Source organism: Loxodonta africana, chromosome 11 (genome assembly GCF_030014295.1).
Source record: "Loxodonta africana isolate mLoxAfr1 chromosome 11, mLoxAfr1.hap2, whole genome shotgun sequence".
Classification (NCBI taxonomy): domain Eukaryota; kingdom Metazoa; phylum Chordata; class Mammalia; order Proboscidea; family Elephantidae; genus Loxodonta; species Loxodonta africana.
This window is the reverse complement of record NC_087352.1, coordinates 817,744-845,703: the sequence shown is the minus strand read 5'-3', so window position 1 is coordinate 845,703 and position 27,960 is coordinate 817,744. Positions and strand designations below refer to the sequence as shown.

The window sequence follows — 27,960 nt, the reverse complement described above, 5'->3', positions numbered from 1 at the left end:
CTCCTTCCGGCCTCCCCGCGGCGGTCGCGCCCTGAGGTGAGTTGGTGGCGTGCGCTGAGGAAACGGGCGCGGGGGCGGCGCGGGGGCGGCGCCGGCTGGGGTGTGAGCGAGGTTATGGGAGTTGTGGGGTTTGTGGTGCTGGCTGGGCGCCCGGTGCCCTGCTGCGTCCTCTGCCCTCCGGCTTCAGGGCCGCAGAGGCCCAGCGGCTGGGAATGGCTCCGAATTAGACGTCTGATCCCCGCCTAGAGGCCCCGACAAAAGGTGCGTTCCTGAGAGGAACCTGGCCCCGCGACTGCCGAGAGCTGCCTTCCGAGCGACTACCTGGACTCGAGACGGCCTGCGGCCCCCGCCCCTCGTGCGGATAGCGGGAAGGGGCGGCTCTCCCAGGCTCCCTCTGACTGCCGTCGCGGTAGTCCGTGAGGGATGGTGGGAGCCGGTGTGGGAGCAGGGCTGTCCCCGTTCAACCAGACTGAGCTGAGCTCCCAGGGCCAGATTCCCGTCCTCTCCAGGCCTGCCGATCTTTAATAGAAAGACCCAGGGAAGGACGAGGGAAAGGAGAAAAGAATTGCAGGCGCGCATAAATCAAGGTCAGAATGAGTTCACCTTTCCTCTTTGTTCCATGAAACGGAATTTTTATTTTTCCGGGTATGGGAGCATTTTTGCTTCCTTCTTCAATGAAAGAAAACCAGCTCGGACTGAAAAGAGAAAAAGCAGCCATGTCATTAGTCAGGCTGAGAAGGGAAAGACAGACAGAGGCAGCTGCACAACTGACAGAAAACGTTATCTCGCCCCCGGTCGTACAGCGGTTGTAAAAATGCCCTAACGGCCCCCTCTGAGAGGTTACTGCCTTCTTACCGATAGTGCCGGCCGCCTGCTTTGCTATTTTCGTCTCGTTACTGGGGATGCCCAGTTGCTGAGCCACTCCCACTCATGACAGCACCCGATCATCTCCAGTTAATCCCCACTTCTAATCTCAAAGGCCCCCCTGGTGGCGCACTGAGTAAAGTGCTCGACTGCTAGACCAAAAAGTCAGAGGTTCGCGTGCTCCAGGGAAGAAAGATGTGACAGCCGGCTTCCGTAAAGATGTAGCGCCTTGGGACCCCTACAGGGTCTCTATGAGTAGGAACAGACTGGACGGCACTGGGTTCCATTTGGGCCTCCTGATCTCACTTTAGAAACAGCAGCCAGTACGCACTGACCCCTGCTGCCCTTAACCAGTTGCTGTGAAGTCAGTTGTGACTCGTGTGTCAGAGTGGAACTGTGCTCCGTAGAGTTTTCAACCGCTGGTTTTTTTGGAAGTAGATCACCGGGCCTTTCTTTCCAAGCGCATTAACCGTTCGCACCACCCAGGGACTGCTCGGCTTCCCTTATCCTCCTCAGAATCCTTCCGCAAGAACCCAACCCTTAATAAAGAGGCATTTCTTCTCGTTGTTGATTCCACCAGTCTTCTGGAATTACCTCCTCTCTCTGTGATTCAGGAAGTCAGTAAGAGTCCATAAACCTGATTTTATCAGACTATACAGGCATGTTCCAGTTAGTCTTTAGCCAGTTAGGCTTTAACATCTGAAACGCCCTGTCCGTGGACCTGGACGTTTGACCGTCTTTCCCAGTATATGATGGGAGTCAAGAGGGTAGGCCACAACACACGCCGTGTCCGTTCTCTTTAGAGGGTGTCTTAGTTAACTAGTGCCGCTATAACAGAAATACCACGAGTAGATGGCTTTAACAGACAGAACTTTATTCTCTCACAGTCTAGTAGGCTGCCAGGGCACCAGGTCCAGGTGAAGGCTTTCCTTCTCTGTCGGCTCTAGGGGAAAGTCCTTGTCATCAACCTTCCCTGGTTGAGGAGCTTCTCAGCCCAGGACCCCAGGTCCAAAGGACTTGTTCTCCTGGCTCTACTTTCTTGGTGGTGTGAGGTCCCTGTGTCTGTCTGCTTGCTTCTCTGTATTTCAAAAGAGATTGGCTTAAAACACAACCTAATGTAGCCTGAGTTCTGCCTCATTGACATAACTGCCTCTAATCTCAGTTTATTAACATCATAGAGGTAGGATTTACAATGTGTAGGAAAATCACATCAGATAACAAACAGGTGGACAGTCACACAATACTGGGAACCATGGCGCAGCCAAGCTGACACACATTTTTGGGGGACCCAATCTGGTCCATAACAGAGGGTACTCACATGAATATTTAATTTCTGCTTAGAGCAGTCTCTTGCTAATCATTTGGATGGTCTGCAATTGAACCTCTTAAAGGGAAGCTACCTGCAAACCTTTTATTTTAGGCTTTACAGTTTGAGGAGATTTCAGTTTAGATGGAATCACCTACTAGGTGTCTTTGGTCTTTTCCACAAACCGGAGTTCCAGAACCAAGGAAATATGGGAGAAGGTCTGATTGTTGACAGGATATTCTGCTTTGTAAGGCTTTTAGAAGTGGTAATGGGATGGAGTCCCTGGGTGGTACAAATGCTTAATACACTTGACTGCTAACTGAGATGTTGGCAGTTCTAGTTCACCCAGAGATGCCTCGGAAGAAAGGCCTGGAAAGCTACTTCCAAAATATCAGCCATTGAAAACCATATGGAGCACAGTTCTACTCTGACACACATAGGGTCACCATGAGTTGGAATCAACTTGACAGCAGCTGGTTTTGGTTTAATGTAATGTGGCAGGGTTTTTAGTTGGTTTTAGTGGGGAAGTTTGTGTCAGCGAGGACAAGGATTATTCTCCAAGGAGCAGTAGTAGAGATTTGAGACAAAGTTAGAAGTCTTTGACAGCAGGAGTTTGTTTCAGGCCACATACTTATGTGGTCTTATGATAAGCATTTTAGAGTAGTGGCAGTATGTAAAAACGATGTGGGGGCAGTGTCTGACCTCCTCCAAGGCCACAAGGGGTAAGGAGAGCCAAGATCAAGAGCACAAGGCTGACTCCTATGAGGTGGAGGCCAGACAAGGCTCCTCTCTCTGCCATCTTTAGTAAGTCTGACAGCAGCCGTCCCTCACACAGCACTGTCTACTGGGTTCGAAAATTCATTGCAGTGGCCACACAGAACTCACAGACTATACTCACAATTATGGGGTTTATTAGGGAAGTAACACGTTATAATTCAGGCTCAGGAACACTGAAGATACAGCTCTTCCAGCAAGACAGCTTCCTCCCAGCTGTGCTCACAGGCATGCCTCTCCCTGGCCCTCAATCTCTGCCCAAAGGCACTCAGCCTTCTCTCTCCATGGGCAGGGAAGCCCACCATGCTGCCTCCTGCTGCTGGGTCTCTCCTTCCTTGGTGGTGGGCTCCTCCCCTTGGCTCTGGAATTGACTCTCTTTTAAGAAAAAACTGACCAATCCCCTTGGTAGGCCACAGTTAACCTTATCACACACAATCACCTGGGTGGGAGTTACAAGACCGTGGCTGGAAAGGCCGCACACAGAAGTATTAATCGCACCACAGAGTAACAGGGGTTATGAAGCTAAATCACCAGGGTTCTGATCCGAAACCTAGCGCTTGTACCTGGGTGAGCTTGGGTGAATTATTTTCTCTCTCTGTGCAGCAGTTCCTTCTGTAGAGTGAGGATGATGGTAGAACCTGCCTACAGGGTTGCTGAGAAGGGATGAATTAGTATGCGTGAAACCCTCGACAATGCCTGGTGCGTAATAAGTGCTGTTAATATCATGTTGTGATTCCATGTTTTTCTCTGTCACCCAGATTAAAAAATTATCAGGATTCTGCCACATTTACTTCATCTATCCACACAATTTTATAAATTGTTGTTAATCAAGAACTGCCTATCAAGGCGAGGCTTTGAAATTTATTAGCACTGTAAGAAAGAGCTGGGCTGAGAAACTTTTTTATGGGAGTAAAAATGAAAGTGCAGAAGAGAATTTTTTAAAATAGTTGTGGAAAAGAAGATATGCAGCATTCTTCAATGATTACAGCTGACTTTTATTAAATGCTTATTTGCTGTTTTAAGTGCTGTTTTATGTAGTATCTTATTTAAGCCGTATAACAACCCTTTGAGGTTGTTATCAACATTTTATAGAGGAGGAAGCTGAGGCACTGAAAAGTTAAGTAACATGTCCAAGATCGCACAGTTAATAACTATCAGAGCTCACTTTTATATCTGCAGAGTCTGACAGCAAATCCTATATTAATAATTACAATACGATATCAATTCCCATCATCAAGTGTACTTGTTAAAAAGACTCCTCCTGCCTTCCTTAGTAATTCATCATGATGCCTTCTTCCCTTTATTAATATCGGCCATCATCATTATTAATAATGATATTGAATGCTATCATATCCCCCATTGCCGTCGTATAATTTGACCTCTTGACTACTGTTAGATATTTATTTTTAATTTTTGGTTGTAATAAATTATTCTCTGATAAACATCCTTGTTGTAAAATGGCGTGGGGTCTGACCTCCTCTAACTTCACAAGGGGTAGGGAGAATCAAGATCAGCACCAACAGCCCAAAGCGGGTTCCTGTGAGCCGAAGGGCAGGCATACCTCCTCTCTCCAAACTTTTTCCCAGTTCTGACACCAGCCATCCCTCCCACAGCGCTCTCTCCTTCTCTGCTGGGTTCGATGATTTGTTGCACTGACGACACAGAACTCGCAGGTAGTAGTAGTGATCATGGGGTTTATTAGGGAAGTAACAGGTTACAACTCAGGATCAGGATATAGTTCTTCGATTAGGACAGGCTCTTCTCAGCTGTGCCAGCAGGAAGGCCCTTGGCCCTTCGCCCTCTCAGCCCAGCCTCTGCCCTGCCTGGGCAAGTGTTACAGAGCTCTTTAGCTCTGCCAATTAAGTGCTCAGAGACACCCTGTTCTGCCAGTAAGCCTTGGCCTGAAGGTGCTTAGCTCTCTTGCTCTGAGGTTCAGTGAGCCTAGCTACACCAAGTGCCTAGAGGCAGCCTACTCCACCAGCAAGCCTCCTGGCTGAAGGCGCTCAGCTCTCTGGCTCTGTGGGTCAGGAAGCTCACTGCCATCTCCTGCTGGTTTCCTGATTCTACTGCTGCCATTTCTCTGCCACTGTTTCTTTCCTTCTCTCTCTCCTGGGTCTAGGAGGTTCCCAGCGCAGAGATCCTGGGTCCAAAGGACATGCTCTGCTCCCATCTTCTTCTTGGTGCTGGTGTGGTCTCCCCCAACCCCCCACTCTGCTCACCTCTCTCTCCTTTTTTCTCTTATAAGATAAAAGGTGTGACTAAAGCAAGAGTGGTGACTTGTGTAAGGGTGATGACTTGAGTCATATCCTCTAGTGAGGCGGTGACTTAAGATGCATCCCACCCTAATCCTGCCTCATCAACATAACGGACAGCTCCCTCCTAAGTGGGACCATAACCACAGGCATAGAGGCTAGCATTTACAACATGTCACAAAATGGAGGACAGTTACATCAGAAAATTACATTTTGTGAAATGGAGGATGACTACATCATTACATAACTGCCAATTACATCATTAAATAACTGCCAAACCACTGAAAATCATGGCCCAGCCAAGCTGACAGACAATCCCCACCATCACAGGTTCCATAGACCTTATTTGCATTAGCAGCAAGCTGTCCAATCCCCTTAATGGGCCACAAGCCCCCTATTTTCATAGTCCCACCCAATCATTGTGGGAGTCACAAAGGCTATGGCTAGAAGGGCCATAATTAACTGCCCTGAGCGTGTGATATATCTTTGTGTGCTTTCCTACCTATTTCCTAAAGAAAATTCCAATACATATGATTTTGGGGTCAAACATCAGGCATTTATTAAGTACCTGCAATTTTCCAGACCTTATTCTAGTATTTGGGGACTGTCACCATTAAAAAAGCATAGATTCTGTCTTTAAATTGCATATAATTGAAAACACAAAATAAAATATGTATACAATAGGTTTAAGGAAGGGTGTAATAAAGGTCATCTGAGAATTCAGATTTCACACCTTGGGAGCTGCTAGGGAGGAGCCATTAATCTGATGACAGTAAATGCTGTCGGATTACGTCCAAATTATATTGAAGCTCTGGGGTCTCTGGAGGTAGATGGATTTCATACAGTAAACTTTGTGCCTTACGGTTTTTATTTTAATGATACTGTATGTAAAGTGGGAAACCCTGGCGGTACGGGGGTTAAGTGCTATGGATGCTAACCAAAAGTTCGGCAGTTTGAATCCACCAGGCACTCCTTAGAAACTCTGTGGGCAGTTCTACTCTGTCCTGTAGGGTTGCTAAGAGTCAGAATTGACTCCACGGCAATGGGTTTTTATATGTAAAGTGAGCCTAGCAGGACAAGAAAATCCAAAAGGAAATCCAAGAGCTTTACAGATATCTTACTTAAAAGACTGGTTCAGAAACAAAATAAACCCATCTGTCAAGAGAATGTGAAAGGAAGCAACCATGTGAGAGTCATCAGTATTTAAAAGACTTCAGTCGGGAACTTTCTGCCATTCTTTTCTAGGCAGTTTTTTTTTTATTCCAACATACATGGACATACAAAATTCATAGAATTGGTTCATGAATTGGAAGCTGAAGTAAACAAAGAAAAGCCACTCATGAAAAACAGCTGTTTTTAAAGTATCCTAAGTTTTGGGGTTTTTTCCCCAGTTCAAGGAAGGCTGAAAGAAAGTCCTTCCCTTATTTGGAGTATCTGTGTATGTTCACACTCTGCTTAATATGTGGTGAGTGTTGGTGCGTGTCACCGTGAACATTTTAACTGGTCCTTCTAGACATACAGAGCCCTGGTGGGGCAGTGGTTAAAAGCTCGGCTGCTAACCAAAAAGTTGGCAGTTCGAATCCACCAGCCCCTCCTTGGAAACCCCATGGGGCAGTTCTACTCTGCCTATAGGGTCACTATGAGTTGGAATCGACTCAACAGCAATTTTTTTTTTTTTTTGGTTCTAGGCATACATGTGATTATTTTTTCTGCCAAAACAGTTTCACACAACAGCTCTGTTTTTTCTAACACACTGGCTTCACCCCATTGTCAAAATTAGAGGAGCATCATCGCTTTTTAATAGCTGCGTGGTTTTGATGGTGTGGAGGCATGACGCTGTATTTAACCATTTCCTCATTTAGGTTCTTTTCAGCTTTTATCCATTATGGACCATATTTGTCAGCATCCAAAAAAAAAAAAGCCAAACTCAACGCCATCAAGTCGATTCCGACTCATAGCGACCCTACAGGACAGAGTAGAACTGCCCCATAGAGTTTCCAAGGAGCACCTGGCGGATTCAAACTGCCAACCGTTTGGTTAGCAGCTGTAGCACTTAACCACTACACCACCACGGTTTCCATTTGTCAGCATAGCTCTGCATAAATATGTCCACGTGCAATTAGTTCCGTTAGTCCCAGATGTGGGGTATCTGAGTCACAGGGTTCATGGGGTTTAAATGCTGCTCCCACATAATTGTAAATTTAGACCAACTGAAGTGTCTGTTTTCCCGGGACAGTGTTAATATGCGACAGCCTCAGACTTTTAGATCTCCCTATGCAGTTCGTATAAAAAGGTTGCTTTAACATGCGTCTCCTGAAGTAGTAGGGAGGCCTGGTATCTTTGGAAAGGTTATCGGTTATTTCTAGTTTTTAGTGAACTGCTCGTGCTCAGGTTTCTTGCATAAAGACCAAACCAAACCTGTCGCTGTGGAGTCGATTCCTACTCATAGCGACCCTGTAGGACAGAGTAGAACTGCCTCAAGAGTTTCCGAGGAGCAGCTGGTGGATTTGAGCTGCCGACCTTTTGGTTAACAGCCGAGCTCTTAACCACTGCACCACTAGGGCTCCCAGGTTTCTTACAATGAAGGAGAAATCCTAGCCTTCACAGGCAAAAAGCAAAGGTGAAAGAGGACTGGATTTTCAGTTACAGAAATGTGGATTCAAAACGAAGTTCTGCCGCGTAATGACTGAATGTGGGCAGATGATTTGACCTCTGAGCGTGAGTTCCCTGAGCTACTGAGAAGAGAGAAGGACTACAACGTAGAACAGTGCGGAGTGTCAAACGGTAACGTACAAAGTACCTGTCACATTCAAGTTCTCGGTGAATGTCCTGAATCCTCTCCTCCCAGCTGGATACTGAGGAGGGGGTGGAAGGAGGGGGTGGTGAGGATGTCTTAATACCAGAGGTTGAGATTGGGAAACAGGGAGCGGTGAGCTGTCCTGGCTGGGGAAAGGTCAGCGCAGTTTTGCCGGGGTGGAAGCTGGCAGCCTCAGTTTGTTGTGTCTTTGCGTTTGGGAAGTGTGGACAGGATCCTGGGGGCTCAAAGGAGGCTCTGTTTGGAAGGTATAGCCCCTTCTCAGCCCTGGAAAGTTCTACTGGTTGGAAGAGGCGCTGCTCAGGGAAATAGTCTGAGTTACCCAGTGTCGAGACCAGATCTACACTGCCAGGTGGGGAACTAATCAGAAATTCTGCTGACGTATCTGGGCTTCTACGCCAAGTCCGTCATTGTTCAGCTGGGTTTTCTCAAGGTTGGAGAAAGATGATTGGATTTCTTCAGACCCCCTCTAGTCTCTTCCAGTTTGTGTGAGTGTGGGATGCGTATGAGTATAGTGGTGGGGAATAGTTTGAAAGCAGGAATGGAGGAAAAAGAAGCTTGTATTAATATAAGTCATTTTGGGGGCTCTTTTTTTTTTAAGGTACATGGGGGAAACCCTGGTGGCATAGTGGTTAAGTGCTATGGCTGCTAACCAAAAGGTCGGCAGTTCAAATCCAGCAGGTGCTCCTTGGAAACTCTGTGGGGGCAGTTCTACTCTGTTCTATAGGGTCACTATGAGTCAGAATTGACTCAATGGCAACAGTTTTTTTTTTTTTTAAAGGCACATAGGGAAACTCTGGTGGCACAGTGGTTAAGAGCTTGGCTGCTAACCAAAGGGTCAGCAGTTTGAATCCACCAGCTGGTCCTTGGAAACCCTATGGGGCAGTTTTGAATTGGAATCGACTCCATGGCAGTTGGTTTTGTTTTCCTGGTTTTAAGGCACATGGGGCCGCCCTTACTCAGAACCAACTTGAGAGCAACGAAAAATAACAAGGCACATCTGGTTTCATGGTTTCTTTTTCTTCTTCCAGCTCTGACTTCCCTGGACTGTGCAATTCTCCAACAGAGAAATCTTGAAAAGGATCGACCAGTTCCTATAGTTGCAAAACCATGGCCCATGTAAGTTGGTGTTTCTCCTTTTTGAAATGATACCAATTTCTAGGTCATGTATACGTATTCGTTCCTTGTCCTGAAACTTCCTACTTAGCAGAGCTCCATTTAAGAGCATCTTCCCCAGTTCCTCTCATTCCCGTGAGGGTTGGGGCCAAACAGCCCAGTGTCCTTGCTATGAGCCCTTCCCTTCTTCAGCTAACGTTCAGCATCTCCTGTGTAGTAAATCTTGTGTTGAGAGCGGTGAGGGAGTAAAAATAAAACGCCTTGAGAAACACAGGCCTTCCCTGCAGAATGTCACCCCTGTTAACGTGTTCCAATAGAGCACCTTTCAGTTTTAATACTTCAGAGAAAGTATATTTCTCCCAGTACATTGTTATTGGGTCTAGTCTTATATAGGAAAAATGTTTATCTCCAATACCCAACATGACATTTTTTTAAACTTTTTTATTGAAGTACAGCATGCATACAGAAAAGTATACAGATCATAAGAGTACACTTAAATGAATTTTCATAAACTGAACACATCTGTGCTACCAGCACTTAGGTCACAAAAGAGAACATTACCACTACCAAGAAGCCCTTCTTTCAGCCACTCCCTACCCACCGCCCGCCCATTGAACCCAAATGAAACCACTACCTGACTGTAAACAGTGTAGATTAATTTTGCCTATTTTTAGAACTTCATAAAAATGGCATACAGCATTTTTTACAAGAAAAAAAAAATGTGCAGGAAGCATCTCATTATATTCCACATAAAATTGCTAGACCGTCAGAATCATCTGCAGATGTTTTGCAATACGTAGTAGGTATTGCTGGTGACAGAGGACGCATCAGGACATCACAGTGAGCGTGAGCCATTCCTGCCATTATATTCTGGTTTGAGAGGCATTTCCATATATTTAGCTTTTATTTTTGTCTAATATAAATGAGTCCCTAAAAAGTTGGAAAAATATTGAAGAAAATTGTATAGAAAGAAGTAAATAAGGAAATATTTTAGTAGAAGAGAGGATGAAAATAATAAAGCCAAAGACATCACGTATGCCCTGGGCAGGGCAGTCACCCCTGTGCATACTGTAATTCTCTGTTGGGGAAAAAGGCTGTGAAGTTGGTTGGAGGGTTGAGATTGACATACAGTGCCTTATAGTTTCCTGATATAAAATGATGGGGAAGTAGATACCTGGTCCTTAATGTAGTGCTGGAATATCTGGTTTTCAGGAACAGATTATTAGTCCATATTTTGAGCTTTCCTTGAAGATCTGTAGCTTGATAAAAGAGAATTGGGTCCTCTTTGACTAATGGAGAACACTGTTAACTTCTCCACAGACATATGTTTTCTAAGCTGATAGCATAGGATTTGGTGTGACTGGCCTAGGTCTCTGTGTATGTTAAGATCTTATGCTTTGTAGGGCTTTTAGGACTGGGTAGGACATGATGAGGAATGCAGATAAAGAGATCAAGGATCGTCTCTGGAAAACCCTGAAAGAAGAATACCAGGAACAAGGTCCATCGTGTGGCTTTACAGAATGTGTTGGTCCAGGCCAGGGTTTCTCAACCTCGGCATACTGATGTTTTGGACCAGATAGTCATTTATTGTGGGGGCTGTCCTTTGCATTATAAGATGTTTAACAGCATTCCTGGACAGTGGTGTCACTAGGAGGGTCAGGGGGAGGGTGCGGATTGCACCCCCGACACTGTCAGAGGGGGTGACACCAAAATGACCCCAGGGTCCATGGTGGTGGTGGTGGCGGGTGTGCTGGCACCACTGGGGAGGGGCTGCAAAGGAGACAGACATGTCACCCACTGGTCAGGACACCAGTGGCCAGGCAGCTCCTGCCATTATCCAGAGAGGAGGTCTCTGCCTGGGCCAATGGGAGAGGAGAGGAGCTGCAGGGGACCACAGAGGGCAAGGCTGGGAAGGGTGGGGCCTGGTAGTGCATGCTGGGCCCTGCTGGGGGGGCAGGCCCACTGCTCTACCCACCAGGAGGGGTTCACCAGTGGCCCGCCCACTTCAGCCCTGGGGGGGGTGACAGCATGAGTTACCACACTGGGTGACACCAACAGTAGTGAGCCACTGTTCTTGGCTTCCATGTATTTGATACCCAGTAACTCTCCTCTCCAGGGGTGGCAACCAGAATTGTCTGTAGACTTTGCCAAATGCCCCCTGGGGAGCAAAATCACTCTTCATTAAAAACCATTGGTTTATGCTGTTATGTTCACAACATCTTCACAATTCAGTGCCCTCTAACTTGGGAACAAGGGAAGGTATTCAGTGAAGGATGATGGATGGTGAACAGCCAAATCACCCAGATGCACAAGGGTTAGGTGATTGCAGACTGAGGGTTGGGGAAGACTTTGAGATTGAATTAAGATGTCCATGTTAAAAAAAATTGAATGTAATGTATTCAAAATGTGAACTACTACGTAACACATTTTTAAGGTTTATAAAAGAATTGGCTATAACAGGGAAAATGTTTATAATTAAAATCTGACTTTGCAATGTGATCAGCTTGAGTCTTGGAAAGGTCTTTAATGTTATGCAAATATTATTAGAGATTTTGTGTTACATTTGGGGGAATTTTTATCATTTTTTTTATGATTGTTAAAAGAGAGTGGAAGTCTTCAAACTTGTTAAGAATTTATGATGGAGGCATGTAGCATACAGTAGGTGTGTGCACACTGTTTGATTTAATTGGGATATTCTCTGGTTATTTTATTCATTTCAGGTCTGTTTGGATAATTAAGGTATTCCACACTGTGCAAGAATTTAATCGCAGCCAGTGGACTCTTGAAGACGTTAGGCATTCTGCCTCCATCATAGGAATTCCCCCCCCTGTCCTCTGCTCATGTCATCACTTTTTAGTCCTAGCCTGTTTGCTTGCTGTGTGCCCCTCTGTCTGCAATGCAATTCTCAATCTCTTCTCTTTCTATTTTAAGAATATTTCATTCCTTTTCACCAGTAATATGAGTTTATATTTTCAGAGTTCAGTGACTTTCGGGGATGTAGCCATAGACTTCTCACAGGAAGAGTGGGAATGCCTGGACCCTGCTCAGAGGGACTTGTATAGGGATGTGATGTGGGAGAACTACAGCAACTTGGCCTCACTAGGTAAGGTTGTTTATCCCAGATGAGATTGGCGCTCTCTGCTGTTGAGTTCAGGACTCTTATTTTGAGAAACTAGCTACTTTATGCTCCCTGCTCTCAAGGGAATGGTTAAGGCTTTATGAGGTTTGAAATGGACCTGCAAATTAATACCTCATCTTTCCCATCCTGCTGTTACATTTTTTGGGGCGGGGGGATAGGGAGAGGCTTTTTCTGTAATTTCCTCTTTTCTTCGATATCCGGGGAGCTGGATTTGAATTCTGGGTTATGTTCAGCAAAAGCAGTGTCCAAGAAACCAAATTTCACATTGTAACTGAGCTTAGCGCTGCTTTCTGACCTACCTGTGGACACGGGAGACCTGAGTTCTCTCATGACCAGAGGAGCCTGTGCAATTTATGTGGTTTGGATTCACGGAGTTCGTTAAAACGTGCTTTCTGTTTCCTGTAACAGACATACCCGGTTCTAATTGAAAGTTAAAATCTAAGAACTTTACATTTAATATCGAATGAATATCTTAGGCAGGATCTGTGAATGTCCCAGGAAGCTGCTGCTACTCCTCTCAGCAAAAATAACAATAAAAAATCAATAGCTGACACACACATATTCCATGTACGTATACATGTAACTTTTTTTTTATACATATAACTGGGTATATTCGTGCTCAGGCACTGCTCTGTGGTTTTTACATTATTGATTAATCCTCGCAACAATTCTATGAGAAAGATACTATTATCATTCCCATTTCAGATGAGAAAACTAGGTACAAGAGGTTAATAATTTGCTGGGGTGACACAGGCAACAGGGAGAGTCAGAATGTACGCAGTCTGGATCCAGAGTCTTGTTCTCGACCACTGCACATTCCTGCCTCTCAGCAGAGCCTGTGCGAGTTTAAATTATAACAAGACCATTTCTCAACTGTCTGGTCTCTATTTTTTATGGTTCCAAGGTTACCCTAATAGGACTTTTCTTCAATCTTTTTGCCTTTCTGTGCTCTTGGGCTTTATAAACTACCATTCTGAGCTATGTAAGTAATTATAAATTTAACTAAGGCTGAATTTAAGGACTTTGGGGCTTGTAATTTCATGTTATATTTCTCTTTTAAGCAGGTCCTTCCATTTCTAAGCCAGATGTGATTACCTTACTGGATGAAGGCAAGGAGCCCTGGATGGTTGTGAGGGAAGGGGCAAGAAAGCACGGCCCTGGTGAGTGAGGGCTGAGCAGGCACGGGGAGGTCATTACACAGGTAACAGCCAAGCTTGTTAGGGTTTACATCCTGGAGAAGCTGGAGAACTGTCTTCAAAGGCCCATGGCCTCTGGTGGAAAGACCTGAGACCTGGAAGGCAAGCTAAGATCTTTTAACCCTGGACTAACGAAGAAACTTACTTTTGACCTCAATTTACAACTCTTTGTTTCTCATCTCTTGTGTTCTTCTCCTTCCTCAAAGAGAGGAGCTGTTCTCAGTAGACAGAAAATAAATAAATAAATGAATGAATATAAAAGCAGAAATCAACCATATAAAAACAAACAGCAGAGAAAATTAATGAAGCCCAAAGTTAATGTTCTTTTGGAAATATCAGCAAGATTGATAAACACCTAGCTTGACTGTTGTTGTTGAGTACCACTGATTTGATTCCAACTCGTAGTGACCCTATAGAACACAGTAGAGCTGCCTCATAGGGTTTCCAAGCAGTGGCTGGTAGATTTAAACTGCTGACCTTTGGGTCGCAGTGGAGCGCTTAACCACTGTGCCACCAGGGGTCCACTTGACTAATTAAAAAAGAGAGACAACAAAAATTACTAATATTAGGAAGGAAAGAGGGGTTTTCACTTCATATCCTACAGCTGTAAAAAGGATATGCAAATAAGAGGATATCATGGACAACTTTGTGCCGGTAAATTTGACAACTGAAATAAAATGGAAAAATTCCTTGAAGAATACAACTTAACACAACTGACACAGGATAAAAGAGAAAATATTAATAACTATGTCTATTAAAGTAATTAAATTCGTTATCAAAAGTCTTCCCACAGAGAAAATGCCACTCCCAGGGAGCTTCACTGGTGAATTCTATTAAATGTTTAAAGAAGAAATAGCAGCAAAATTACACAAACCCCTTCAGAAGAGAAGGGAACATGTCCCAATTCATTTTATGAGGTCAGTGTAACTCTTATACCATAACCTGATAAATAAATTACAACAAAAAGGAAATTATAGATACATTTCCCTCATGAACATAGATGTAGAATCCTTAACAAAATTTTAGCAAATAAAATCCAGCAATATATAAAGCAATGATCAGTAGGATTTATCCCAGAAATGCAATCTTAGTTTAACATTAAAAAATTAATCTGCATAATTCACCTTATTAACACAAAAAAAATGAACCCACATGTTCATCTCCACTGATAAAAAAATAACATCTGACAAAATTTAGTTCATGATAAAGTCTCTGCAAAAACTAGAAATTGAAGGAAACTTTCTCAACCTGATAAAGAGCACCTGCTTTAAAACAAACACAAAAAAGCTACATCATAAACGTCATCACACACAGTAATTGAAGAATTTCCCCCTTGGATTGGGAACAAGGCAAAGAGGCCCACACTTGCCACATCTATTCAACATTGTATTGAAGGTCCAGCCATTGCAATAGGCAAGAAAAAGAAATAACAGACATAAAAGATCGGAAAAAAGAAGTAAAACTGTCTCTACTTAGACGATGGTATGACTGAGAATCCTAAAGAATCAAAGCAACAACTACTCAAAGTAATAAGTGAATTTAATAAGGACAAAGGATGCAAGATTAATATAAAAAATAAGTTGTGTTTTTATATACTAGGAGCAAAAAAGGGAAAATGAAATAACTCAATTCTCAATCATGTCAAAAACATAAAATACTTAAGAATAAATATAGCAAAACATATGTAAGACCTCCATGGTGAAAACCATGAAACATTGCTAAGGGAAATTAAAGAAAACCTAAGTAAATGGAGAGATGTCATTTTCTGAATTGGAAGACTCAGTATCGTAAAAATGCTTATTTTATAGATTCAACACAATTCCAGTCATACTCTCCGGCAAACTTTTTTTTTTTTGTAGAATATAACAAAACGATTCTAAAATTTATGTGGAAAACAAAGGACCTAGCATATCTAAAGCAATTTTGGAAAAGGAAGAGTGTAATCTAGGACTTAGACTACATGACATTAAGATACTTTGAGATATAAAGTTACCCCCCACACATCTGTCAGTTTGTCATACTGTGGGGGCTTGTGTGTGGCTGTGATGCTGGAAGCTATGCCACCAGTATTCAAATACCAGCGGGGTTACCCATGGTGGACAGGTTTCAGCTGAGCTTCCAGACTAAGACAGACTAGGAAGAAGGACCCGGCGGTCTAATTCTGAAAAGCATTAGCCAGTGAAAACCTTATGAATAGCAGTGGAACACTGTCTGATATAGTGCTGGAAGAAGAGCCCCTCAGGTTAAAGGACACTCGAAATATAACGGGGGAAGAGCTGTTTCCTCAAAGTAGATTCAACCTTAATGACATAAATGGAACCAAGATTTGGGGAACTTCATTTGCTGATGTGGCACATCTAAAAATGAGAAGAAATAGCTGCAAATATCCATTAATAATCGGAACATGGAAAGTACAAAGTATGAATCTAGGAAAATTGGAAATTATCGAAAATGAAATGGGATGTATAAACATCAACATCCTAGGCATTAGTGAGCTGAAATGGACTGGTATTGGCCGTTTTGAGTGGAACAATCATATGTTCTACTATGTCAGGAATGACAACTTGAAGAGGAATGGTGTTGCATTCATCATCAAAAAGAACATTTCAAGATCTATGTTGAAGTACAGCGCTGTCAGTGATAGGATAATATCCATACGCCTAAGATGTTTACCAACTTCTGCAGTCTGAAAATGATCAAACATACAGTCAGGATGCATCGATAATTACTAGTGATTGGAATGCTAAAGTTGGAAACAGAGAAGAAGGACTGGTAGTTGGATAATTGGCCTGGGTGATAGAAACAATGCTGGAGATGGCATTACAGAATTTTGCAAGACCAATGACTTCTTCATTGCAAATACCTTTTTTTACTGACTTTGCCAGATGGAATACACAGGAATCAAAGTGACTACATCTGTGGAAAGAGATAATGGAAAAGCTCAGTATCATCAGTCAGAAGGAGGCCAGGAGCTGACTGCGGAACAGATCATCAATTGCTCATATACAAGTTCAAATTGAAGTTGAAACTAAAGAAAACTAGAACAAGTCCACGAGAGCTAAGGTATGACCTTGAATATTTCCCATCTGAATTTAGAGACCATCTCAAGAATAGATTTGAGGCATCGAACACTAATGACTGAAGACCAGACTAGTTGTGGAATGACACTGAGCACATCATACATGAAGAAAGCAAGAGGTCATTAAAAAGACAGGGAAGAAAGACAAGACCAAGATGGATGTCAGAAGAGACTCTGAAACTTGCTCTGAATGTAGGGTAGCTAAAGCAAAAGGAAGAAATGATGAAGTAAAAGAGCTGAACAGAAGACTTCAAAGGGTGGCTTGAGAAGACAAAGTATTAACATGACATGTGCAAAGAGCTGGAAATAGAAAACCAAAGGGAAGGAACACACTCAACATTTCTCAAGCTGAAAGAACTGAAGAAAAAATTCAAGCCTTGAGTTGCAATATTAAAGGATTCTACAGGGAAAATATTAAATGATGTAGGAAGCATCAAAAGAAGAAGGAAGGAATACACAGAGTCACTATACCAAAAAGAATATGGTAGCATATGATCAGGAACCCATGGTACTGAAGGAAGAAGTCCAAGCTGCACTGAAGGCATTGGCAAAAACCAAGGCTCCAGGAATTGACGGAATACCAGTTGAGATGTTTCAACAGTCGGATAGAGCACTGGAAGTGCTCACTCATCTATGTCAAGAAATTTGGAAGACAGCTATTTGGCCAACTGACTGGAAGAGATCCATATTTATGCCTATTCCCAAGAAAGGTGATACTACAGAATGCAGAAATTATCGAACAATATCATTAATATCACACGCAAGTAAAATTTTGCTGAAGATCATTCAAGAGCGGCCGCAGCCTTATATCAACAGGGAACTGCCAGAAATTCAAGTCGAATTCAGAAGAGGATGTGGAACCAGGGATATCATTGCTGATGGCAGATGGATCCTGGCTGAAAGCAGAGAATATCAGCAAGATGTTTACCTGTGTTTTATTGACTATGCAAAGGCATTCAACTGTATGGATCATAACAAATTATGGATAACATTGCAAAGAATGGAAATTCCAGAACAATTGTGCTCATGAGGAACCTGTACATAGATGAAGAGGCAGTCGTTCGAACAGAATAAGGAGACACTGCATGGTTTAAAGTCAGGAAAAGTGTGTACCAGGGTTGTATCCTTTCACCATACCTATTCAGTCTGTGTGCTGAGCAAATAATCCGAGAAGCTGGATTATGTGAAGAAGAGCAGGGCATCAGGATTGAAGGAAGACTCTTTAACAACCTGCATTATGCAGATGACACCACCTTGCTTGCTGAAAGTGAAGAGGACTTAAAGCAACTACTGATGAAGATCAAAGACCACAGCCTTCAGTTTGGATTGCACCTCAACATAAAGAAAACAAAAATCTTCACAACTGGACCAATAAGCAACATCATGATAAACGGAGAAAAGATTGAAGTCGTTAAGGATTTCATTTTACTTGGATCCACAATCAACAGCCATTGAAGCAGCAGTCAAGAAATCAAGAGACGCACTGCATTGGGCAAATCTGCTACAAAAGACCTCTTTTAAAGTGTTGAGAACCAAAGGTGTCACCTTGAAGACTAAGGTGCGCCTGACCCAAACCATGGTGTTTTTCAGTCACCTCCCGTGCATGTGAAAGCTGGATGATAAATAAAGAAGACCAAAGAAGAATTAATGCCTTTGAATTGTGGTGGTGGCAAAGAATATTGAATATACCATGGACTGCCAAAGGAACAAACAAATCTGTCTTGGAAGAAGCACAACCAGAATGCTCCTTAAAAGCAAGGATGGCGAGACTACGTCTCACATACTTTGGACATGTTGTCAGGAGGGATCAGTCCCTGGAGAAAGACATCATGCTTGGTAAAGCAGAGGGTCAGCAAAGAAGAGGAAGACCCTCAATGAAACGGACTGACACAGTGGCTGCAACAATGGACTAAAGCGTAACAACGATTGTGAGGATGGCACAGAATTGGGCAGTGTTTTGTTCTGTGGTACACAGTGTCGCTATGAGTCGTAATCGACTCTACAGCACCTGACAACAACCTGAATGAGCATTTCTTTAAAGAGGCGTGCTTCCTTTTAAGGGGGAATGGTATTTAGAAACCGAGATCTGGGAGAGCTTGGTGATGCTCCCGGACCTTCTCTTAGCACAAAACCAAAACGAAACTCCTTGTTGTCAACTCAATTCCAACTCATAGCAACCCTATAGGACAGAGTAGAACTGCCCCATAGGGTTTCCAAGGAGCCGCTGGTGTGTCTGAACTGCCATCGTTTTGGTTAGCCCGTGTGTCACCTAGCTTTTAGCCCATGTGCCACCAGGGTAGCCATCCTAGTGGGAGTGAAATGGTATCTCACTGTGGTTTTGATTTGCATCTCTCTGATGGTTAGTGATGCTGATCATCTCTTCATGGGTTTGGCGACCATTTGAAGGTCTTCTTTGGTGAAATGTCTATTCAAGTCCTTTGCTCATTTTTTATGATTAGATTATCTTTTTGTTGTTGCCAAAGTTTTATGTATGTTTTGGTTATTATATTCTTATCCGACATATGGTTTCCAAAGATATTCTTCCTGTCTGTAGCTTGTCTTTTCACTTTTTTGGATCAGACTTTTGATGATAAAAGTTTTTAATTTTTAAAAGATCCCATTTATTTATTTTGTCTTTTGCTGTTTGTGGTTTTGTTATTGTATTAAATAATCCATTGTTAAAAGCTAGGCCTGACAACATTGCCCCTGCGTTTTTGTTTCCTAAGAATTTTATGGTTTTAGATTGCACATTTAAGTCCTTAATCCATTTTGAATTTGTTTTTGTGTATGGTGTAAGACATGGGTCCTATTTTATTTTTCTGCGTGTGGAAATCCAGTTTTCCCAGCACTATTTATTGAAGAACACTCTTCTTTCCTCATTGAATGGACTTAGCACCCTTGTTAAAAATCAGTTGACCATAGATGTATGGGTTTAATTCTGGACTCTCAATTCTGTTCCACTGGTCTGTGTGTTTATTTTCATACTAGTACCAGGCTTTTTGTATTACTGTAACTGTATAATTTTTTTAAGTGAAATTTACATAACATACAATGAACCATTTTAAAACGTACACTTCAGTGGCATTTCAGACATTCACCATTTTGTGAAACCATCACCTCTTTCTAGTTGCAATTTTTTTCCATCATTCCACAACCCCCCCCCCATGCCCATTAAGTAATCACTCCCAACTCCCCTCCCCATCACCTGGTGTCTTAGGCTGGGTTCTCCACAGAAGCAAAACCAGTAAAGTGTATAAATACCTGTATAGAGAGATTTATATAAGGGAAATGGCTCACACAATTGTAGAGGCTGGAACGTCCCAAGTCTGTGGGTCAGGATAGAGGCTTCTCCTGACTCACGTAGCTGTAGAGGCTGATGAACCTGAGGTCGGCAGGTCAGACAGCAGGGCTCTTGCTCATAGGCTTCGAGGATCGATGAATTCCAAGATCGGCAGGTAAGACCTCAGGTAAGCTGCTAGCTTAAGTCCCAAGAGCCAGATGTCAGATGAACTGTATAATATGTTTTTAAATCAGCAAACGTGAGTCCTCCTACTTTGTTTTAGCTATTCAGGGCATCTTGCCATTCCATATAAAGTTGAGGATTGGTTTTTCTATTTTTGTAAAGAAGATTGTTGGAATTTTGATCAGGATTGCATTGAATCTACAGATCACTTTGGGTAATATTGAGATCTTAACAATATTCAGTCTTCCAATCCACGAACATGGAAACATCTTTCCATTTGTTTCTATTTTGTTTTATCTCTTGGTTTATGGTCATTTTTCTCCTGTCTTGTTATATCAGATAATTTATAATTAAATGGTGGACATTATATTCGAAAAGTTTTAGAGCCTCTAAATAATTCTGTTTCTGAATGATATGTTGTCTTTCTCCAGAAAGAATTTGATTTACCTCTGGTGGCAGATAGAGTATGGACTGATCAGCTTCAGCTTCATCTATTCAAGGATGATCTTTTGCTCTTTGTTCCTAGTGTCCTAAGTGTGACCCTTGTAGTGTCCCCACTGAAAGTCTAGGATGATTACCAAAGCTTTTCATCCAGCATATTCTCTTTCTCTCTAAGACCGTGGTCATCTAATCTTGCCTGTTTTGGCTGTTAATTAGTGTCTTCAAGCAGATTTTTTTTTTTTAATTCAACTTTCTACTTGTTTTTAGTGAGTTAGTCTGATATCAGCTTCTCCATCAGAACCAGAAGCAATAGCCTCCCTTTCCATTTTATTATTTCTATGTTTTAGAGTAAATACCATGTAAATTATGTTCTGTTATCCTTCTGTGTTGATATTAGTCAGAAGAATTAAAAAGATTTGCTGCTCACAACAGTTTTTATGACTTAGTTTTTTTTCCTAGGCATCTCTTGCTTTTCTTTAGTTTATTCTTTATTGCATTCCTCAGGAAAGCAATGTCTCGTACCTGAAACTCAGCATTTGCACTCTGTATTTGTGCATTTTGGTATACATGAAGCACCCCTCAGCCATGCTGAGCTGCCTTTTTTAGGTTATCCAAGTTGTCCGTTGGTTAGTCAGTTATTATTTTTGTTAGTGTTCTGGTTATAAAGTTGCATAGGTTTTAATGGCCTCCTACAGCCCTATTTTTCCAAAGAAACATGTAAATTTTGGTGTGTAAGTTTGCAGAAGGTGAAATATTTTAGGAACACGTGTGTGGTATTGTAGAACAAATTTCTGTGTTTTAGAATGTCCAATCCATTCACTTGAAATAGGCATTATTTTCACTTTGCTTTGTTTCTCTATGGAATTTTTCTTCTGGAACAGGAAAATACCATGTGTTTAATTTATTTATTTATTTTATTTTTTTCCAGATTTGGAGTCCAGCTACAAGACCAATAATTTATCTCCAGAGAAGGACATTTATGAAATATATTCATTCCAATGGGAAATAATGGAAAGAATTAAAAGCTATAGCCTTCAGGGCTGCATTTATGGAAATGATTGGGAATGCCAAAACAAGATTGAGGGGCAAAAGGAACCACAAGAGGGATATTTCAGGCAAGTCAAACTTATCCCTGAAAAAATGACCACTTACAAAAAACACAGTTTCCTTACTGAGTATCAGAGAATTCATAACGGAGAAAAGTTATATGAATGTAAGGAATGTAGGAAGACCTTTATTCGTCGCTCAACACTTAGTCAACACCTGAGAATTCATACTGGTGAGAAACCTTATAAATGTAAGGAATGTGGGCAGGCCTTTAGACAGCGCGCACACCTTATTCGGCATCACAAACTTCATACTGGTGAGAAACCCTATGAATGTAAGGAATGTGGGAAGGCATTTACAGTGCTCCAAGAACTTACTCAACATCAGAGACTTCACACTGGTGAGAAACCCTATGAATGTAAGGAATGTGGGAAGGCCTTTAGAGTACATCAACAACTTGCTCGACATCAGAGAATTCACACTGGTGAGAAACCTTATGAATGTAAAGCATGTGGAAAGACCTTTAGACAGTGTACACACCTTACTCGACATCAGAGACTTCATACGGCTGAGAAGCTTCATGAATGTAAGGAATGTGGGAAAGCCTTTGTATGTGGTCCAGACCTTAGAGTACATCAGAAAATTCATTTTGGCGAGAAACCCTACGCGTGTAAGGAATGTGGAAAGGCTTTTAGAATATGCCAGCAACTTACTGTCCATCAGAGTATTCACACTGGTGAGAAGCCCTATGAATGTAAGGAATGTGGGAAGGCTTTTAGATTAAGGCAGCAACTTGTTCGCCATCAGAGAATTCATACTCGTGAGAAACCCTATGAATGTGTGGAGTGTTGGAAGACCTTTAGTAGTTACTCACAACTTATTTCACATCAGAGCATTCATATTGGCGAGCGACCCTATGAGTGTGAAGAATGTGGGAAGGCTTTTAGACTGCTCTCACAACTTACTCAACATCAGAGTATTCATACTGGTGAGAAACCTTATGAATGTAAGGAATGTAGGAAACCCTTTAGACTGCTCTCACAACTTACTCAACATCAGAGTATTCATACTGGTGAGAAACCTTATGAATGTAAAGAATGTGGTAAGGCTTTTAGACTTTATTCATTTCTTACTCAACACCAGAGAATTCATACTGGTGAGAAACCCTACAAATGTAAGGAATGTAAGAAGGCCTTTAGACAACATTCACACCTTACTCAACATCAGAAAATTCATAATGTAATTTAATACAAGAAACCCTTCAAATGGACTTTGTGTTACCAGACATCACAAAATTCATTCTTGAGAAAGTTTGTTTCATTCTCACAATTAACTCAGCCTAAGAGATTTTATATTAGATAAAAATATGTTGATTTAAAAGTCTCCTACTACCACTCAAATATTGTTTATCTTTACCAAACTTGTGAGAGAATAGTATAATGAATGTAGGAAAATCTTAGCCTTATCTATTATTATATCCATTTCACTACTTTATTACCAATGTGACAGCGGACAAGATACTTAAACTTCTGTGCCTCATTTTACTCATTTTTAAAATGGTGATGCATATTAGTTATTAAATTGCCACAAACTTAGTAGCTTAAAACAGCACACAATTATTATCTCACAGTTTCTATCAGCCAGAAGTCCAGGCATGACTTTGTTGGTCCCTCTACTTCATGGTTTCTAATGAGGCTACAGTCAAGGTTTCAGCCAGGGCTGGGGTCGAATCTGAAGGCTTGGCTGAGGAGGGATCCACTTCTCTTGGTCAGAAGCAAGTCATGAGGCCAGCCCACAGTCAAGAGAAGGAGTTTACACAAGAACGTGAATACCAGTAGGTGGGGGACCACTGGGAGCCGTTTTAGAGTCAGCCTGCCACACTATGTGAAAGGATGGTTGTAAGGATTAAGTAGTTAATACTTGCAAGAGTAGCAGCTACATAGCATGTATTCTGTAAATATTTTCTATAATTGTTATCATTAGTTTATTCATGAAAGAAAGATCCTATAGAAGTAATAAATGTAGAAATGCCTTCTATCACCTCTCAGCACTTATTAAACTTAAAATAATTTATTGTGGATAAAAGCGAGGAGATTACAGTGAATGTAAGTTCTTCATCCCTTCAGCTACATTAGAAATTTTTCGTTGAAAAGAAACTGGATTTTGTGAATGTGGGGTTATTAAATGTACAGCTGTTAACAAATCAGGAATATGAAATGATTTTCCCATGGTAAATTCCAAAAACAAATGGTTTACAATCCCCACTATCTGACCACAATTCAGGATGAATTAGAAATGATAAAAAAAGATGGCAAAAAAGAAACCACTTGGGAATTTAATATTGGTGTGTGTGTGTTGTGTGTGTGTGTGCAAGTCCCATAATTGAAATTCAATTGAAAATAGATGTATTTTTTAATGTTCAAATTGCTCCGTTCTTACCAGTGGGGGTTCTTTCGAGTTGGGTCTTTTGACACGACCCGACCAGTAGTTTGATGGCTTACTTGGTTTTGGCTGCACAATTTGCTCAGCTGTAGAAGATACTATCCCACCAACTCATCATTCTGGAAATTGATAAATAAGGGGCAAAATTGAGCATTTATCTTGCCTTTCCTATATGAACCAACCAGGGCCACCCAAAGTTTATCCAATTAAAGTGTTCTTTTGTTTTTAATGTATTTATATACAGAAAGAATGATAGGATTAGGAAAACTAACATTTTCTAGCCCCTACTGGAATAAGGAATCCAGAAAATGATCAACGAGAACTTTATCATCAGTTTATCAAGCTGACCACCTCTGGAACCTTTTGATCAATCTTAACCTCAATAAAAGTGGGATTGTGGGGCAGTAAGCACCTCCTGATATAGTGCCATAGGCAGTTCACAGCACTACCTGTGACACCTTATTGCCAAAATAATGAAGGAATGAAGCCTTTAAATAAAATTCTTTAAAATCAAGAATTTGCAGGAAGAGCTGAACAAGGTAAATGACACCACAAGGAAGCAATCAGCCAGATCCAGAATGTGTAAAATTCTGCAGAATAACTGACCTGATTTCTTCAACTGAGTGGTAGTTGGAGGAGGGGCAACCATTAACAGATTGAAAGAGACATCTTAACTAAATTCAATATGTATCCATTTTGTGGACCTAATTTTAGCAAAATTAAAAAAAAAAAAAAACAGTGGGAGAAATGTGGACATGGACCAAATAGTAGATGATATTTAGAAATATTAATTTGTTAGGGGTGCTAATGTTAGTGTGGTTATTAAAAAATGAAACATCTTGTTAGAGATACATACTTACAATTTATGAAATGTTGTCTGGATTTGTTTTAAAATATTCCAGGAAAAAAGGAAATTGAGGAAAAGAACTGGAAACTAGCTTGGCAAAATATTGATAATTATTGAAGTGGGGTGGTTTGTTCCTGGAGGTTCATTGCTCTAATATTTATACTTTTGTATGTGTTTGAAAGTTTCAGTAATAAAAAGTTTAAAATGCAAATTAAAACTGAAATGATAGGCTTCTAAGAAATGAATGATAATGTAATGACTACATATCTAAACTTGTGGGGTGTCACCAAAGTTCTATACAGTGGGAAATTAATACTCTCTAATGCATGAACCCAGTTTTCATCTTATTCACTTCATCTCTAGCAACAATGAAGGTCCTGTTGCACAGTAGACACTTGATAAATAAATGTGTTGAAGGAATGAATAGTATGTCAGGAAAACAGAAATGGAACAAAATAAAACCAACACAAGTAAAAAGGAGGAAAGTACAATTAAAAGTAGAAATTAAGAGACTAGACACTATTAGACTTATCCAGTGTTAACAATGACTAGATTTTGGTAGGTCTAATGAATGAAGGGAAACCCTGGTGGCGTAGTGGTTAAGTACTACGGCTGCTAACCTAAAAGGTCAGCAGTTCGAATCCACCAGAAACTCCTTGGAAACCCTATGTGTGGCAGTTCTACTCTGTCCTATAGGGTCACTATAAGAATTAACTCAACAGCAACGAGTTTTTTTTTGTAACAAAAGAAAAAAAAAAGAAAGATAATCATTAACATTGATAAAGGTGATATAGCTACAGATTATCAATGAGTTTTTTTTTTTAATTGTACTTGAGATGAAGGTTTACAGAACTAGCTTCTCATTAAACAGTGCACATACTGTTTTATGACATTGGTTAACAACTCCACGACATGTCAGTGCTCTCCCTTCTGGACCTTGGGTTCCCTTTTACCAGCTTTCCTGTCCCCTCCTGCCTTCTAGTCCTTGCCCCTGGCCTGATGTGCCCCTTTAGTCTCATTTTGTTTTATGGGCCTATCTATTCTTTGGCTGAAGGGTGAACCTCAGGAATGACTTCATCACTGAGCTAAAAGGCTGTTGGGGGCCATACTCAGGGTTTCTCCAGTCTCTGTCAGGCCAGCAAGTTGGGTCTTTTTTTTGTGAGTTAGAATTTTGTTCTACATTTTTCTCCAGCTCTGTCCAGGACCCTCTATTGTGATCCCTGTCACAGCAGTTAGTGGCGGTAGCCGAGTACCGTCTAGTTATGCTGGACTCAGTCTGGTGGAGGCCGTAGCCATTGTGGTCCGTTAGTCCTTTGGACTAATCTTTCCCTTGTGTCTTTAGTTTTCCTCATGCTTCCTTGCTCCCAAAGGGGTGAGACCATTGAAGTATCTTAGATGGCAGCTCACAGGCTTTTAAGGCTCCAGACTCCACTCACCAAAGTAGGGCATAGAACATTTTCTTTATAAACTATGTTATGCCAGTTGAGCTAGATGTATCCTAAGACCATGGTCCCCATAGATTCCATCCCAGTAATTCAGTCCCTCAGAGAGTTTGGCTGTGTCTATGACCTTGGCTTATACAGTTGTACGGGCTATGACCTTGCCTTGTACAGTTGTACTGGCTTCCCTAGTATTATGTACTGTCTTAACCCATAAAAGTCCATTGCTGTTGAGTCGATTCCAACTCATAGTGACTACAGGACAGAGTAGAACTGCCCCATACGGTTTCCGAGGAGCACCTGGGATTTGAACTGCTGATCTTTTGGTTAGCAGCCGTAGTTCTTAACCAGTACGCCACCAGGGTCTCCATGTGTACTGTCTTACCCTTCACCAATGTTACCACTTACCTACTGTCCATTTAGTGTTTTGCCATCTCCACTCCATCCCTTCCTTGTAACCATCAAAGGTGGTTTCTTTTTGTGTGTAAACCTTTTCATGAGTTTTTATAGTAGTGGTCTCATACAATATTTGTCCTTTAGTGATTGATTTATTTCACTCAGCATAACGTCCTCCAGATTCATCCATGTTGTGAGATGCTTCGAAGATTCATCATTGTTCTTTATCATTTCCTAGGACTACATCGTGTGTATGTACTGTAGTTTATTCATTCATCTGTTGATGGGCATCTAGGTTTTTTTCATTTTTTTGCTATTGTGAACCATGCGTCCATGGACATGGCTGTGCATATGTCTATTCGTGTGACGGCTCGTATTTCTCTAGGACATATTCCTAGCAGTGGGATTGCTCGATCATATGGTATTTCTATTTCTAGCTTTTTAAAGAAGTGCCATATCGTTGTTCCAAAGTGGTTGTACCATTTTGCATTCCCACCAGCAGCAGTGCATGAGTTCCAATCTCCCTGCAGCCTCTCCAACATTTGTTATTTTTTTTTTCTATTTATTATTGCCAGTAACGTCTGGGTGAGATGGTATCTCACTGTGGTTTTGATTTGCATTTTCTAATGGCTAGTGGTCACGAGCATTTCCTCATGTGTCTGTTAGTCATTTGAATGTCTTCTTTCGTGAAGTGCCTGTTCATTTCCTTTGGCCATTTTTTAATTGGATTTTTTGTCTTTTTGTTGTCGGACAAAGAGGTGTTGGATTTTCCTGTAGATTTTAGAGATTAGACCTTTGTCAGATTTGTAATAGTCAAAATTTTTTTCCCAGACTGTAGATTCTCTTTTTACTCTTTTGATGAGTATAAAACCAAAAATCCAAACCCGTTGCCGTCAAGTCAATTCCGACTCATAGCGACCCTACAGGATGGAGCAGGACTGCCCCATACAGTTTCCAAGGAGCGCCTGGTGGATTCGAACTGTTGGCCTTTTGGTTAGCAGCCTGAGACTGGAAGAGCTAGATGGTGCCTGGCTACCACCATGACTGCCCTGACAGGGAACACAACAGAGAGTCCCTGATGGAGCAGGAGAAAAGTGTGATGCAGACCTCAAATTCTAGTAAAAAGACCAGGCTTAATGGTCTGACTGAGACTGGAGGGATCCCAGAGGACATGACCCCTGGACTCTCTGTTAGCTCAAAACTGAAACTATTCCTGAAGCCAACTCTTCAGACAAAGACTAGACTGGACTATAAGACATAAGATGATACTGGTGAGGTGTGTGTTTTCAAGTAAAATGAAGTTCTTGACAACTTCAGTATTTTCCCTGTTTATCATGATGTTGC

At 41.7% G+C, this 27,960-nt stretch overlaps 1 protein-coding gene across 6 annotated transcripts; it reads left to right on the top strand.

The window, feature by feature from the left end:
• ZFP14 (ZFP14 zinc finger protein) lies at positions 1-27,925 on the top strand. Of its 6 annotated transcripts, none has more exons than XM_064293261.1 (6): positions 1-36; positions 7,840-7,980; positions 9,043-9,130; positions 12,104-12,230; positions 13,328-13,426; positions 21,374-27,922. In XM_064293261.1, the coding sequence occupies exons 3-6, from the start codon at positions 9,122-9,124 to the stop codon at positions 22,738-22,740; spliced, it is 1,602 nt and encodes a 533-aa protein (XP_064149331.1). In that variant the 5' UTR covers positions 1-36; positions 7,840-7,980; positions 9,043-9,121; the 3' UTR covers positions 22,741-27,922. The 6 variants fall into 6 exon arrangements, with proteins under 6 accessions (XP_064149331.1, XP_064149332.1, XP_023397250.1 ...); XM_023541482.2 differs by lacking the exon at positions 1-36 and adding an exon at positions 82-3,643; XM_064293262.1 differs by lacking the exon at positions 7,840-7,980 and having other exon boundaries at positions 21,374-27,923.
• The last annotated feature ends 35 nt before the right edge of the window (positions 27,926-27,960 follow it).

Excerpts from the sequence above, each read along its gene's own strand:
- ZFP14 (XM_023541481.2), top strand. The coding sequence starts at position 12,086 with ATGAGTTTATATTTTCAGAGTTCAGTGACTTTCGGGGATGTAGCCATA. Across the intron at positions 12,231-13,327 it reads CAGCAACTTGGCCTCACTAG|CAGGTCCTTCCATTTCTAAG; the intron begins GTAAGGTTGTTT and ends TTCTCTTTTAAG. Across the intron at positions 13,427-21,373 it reads GGCAAGAAAGCACGGCCCTG|ATTTGGAGTCCAGCTACAAG; the intron begins GTGAGTGAGGGC and ends ATTTTTTTCCAG.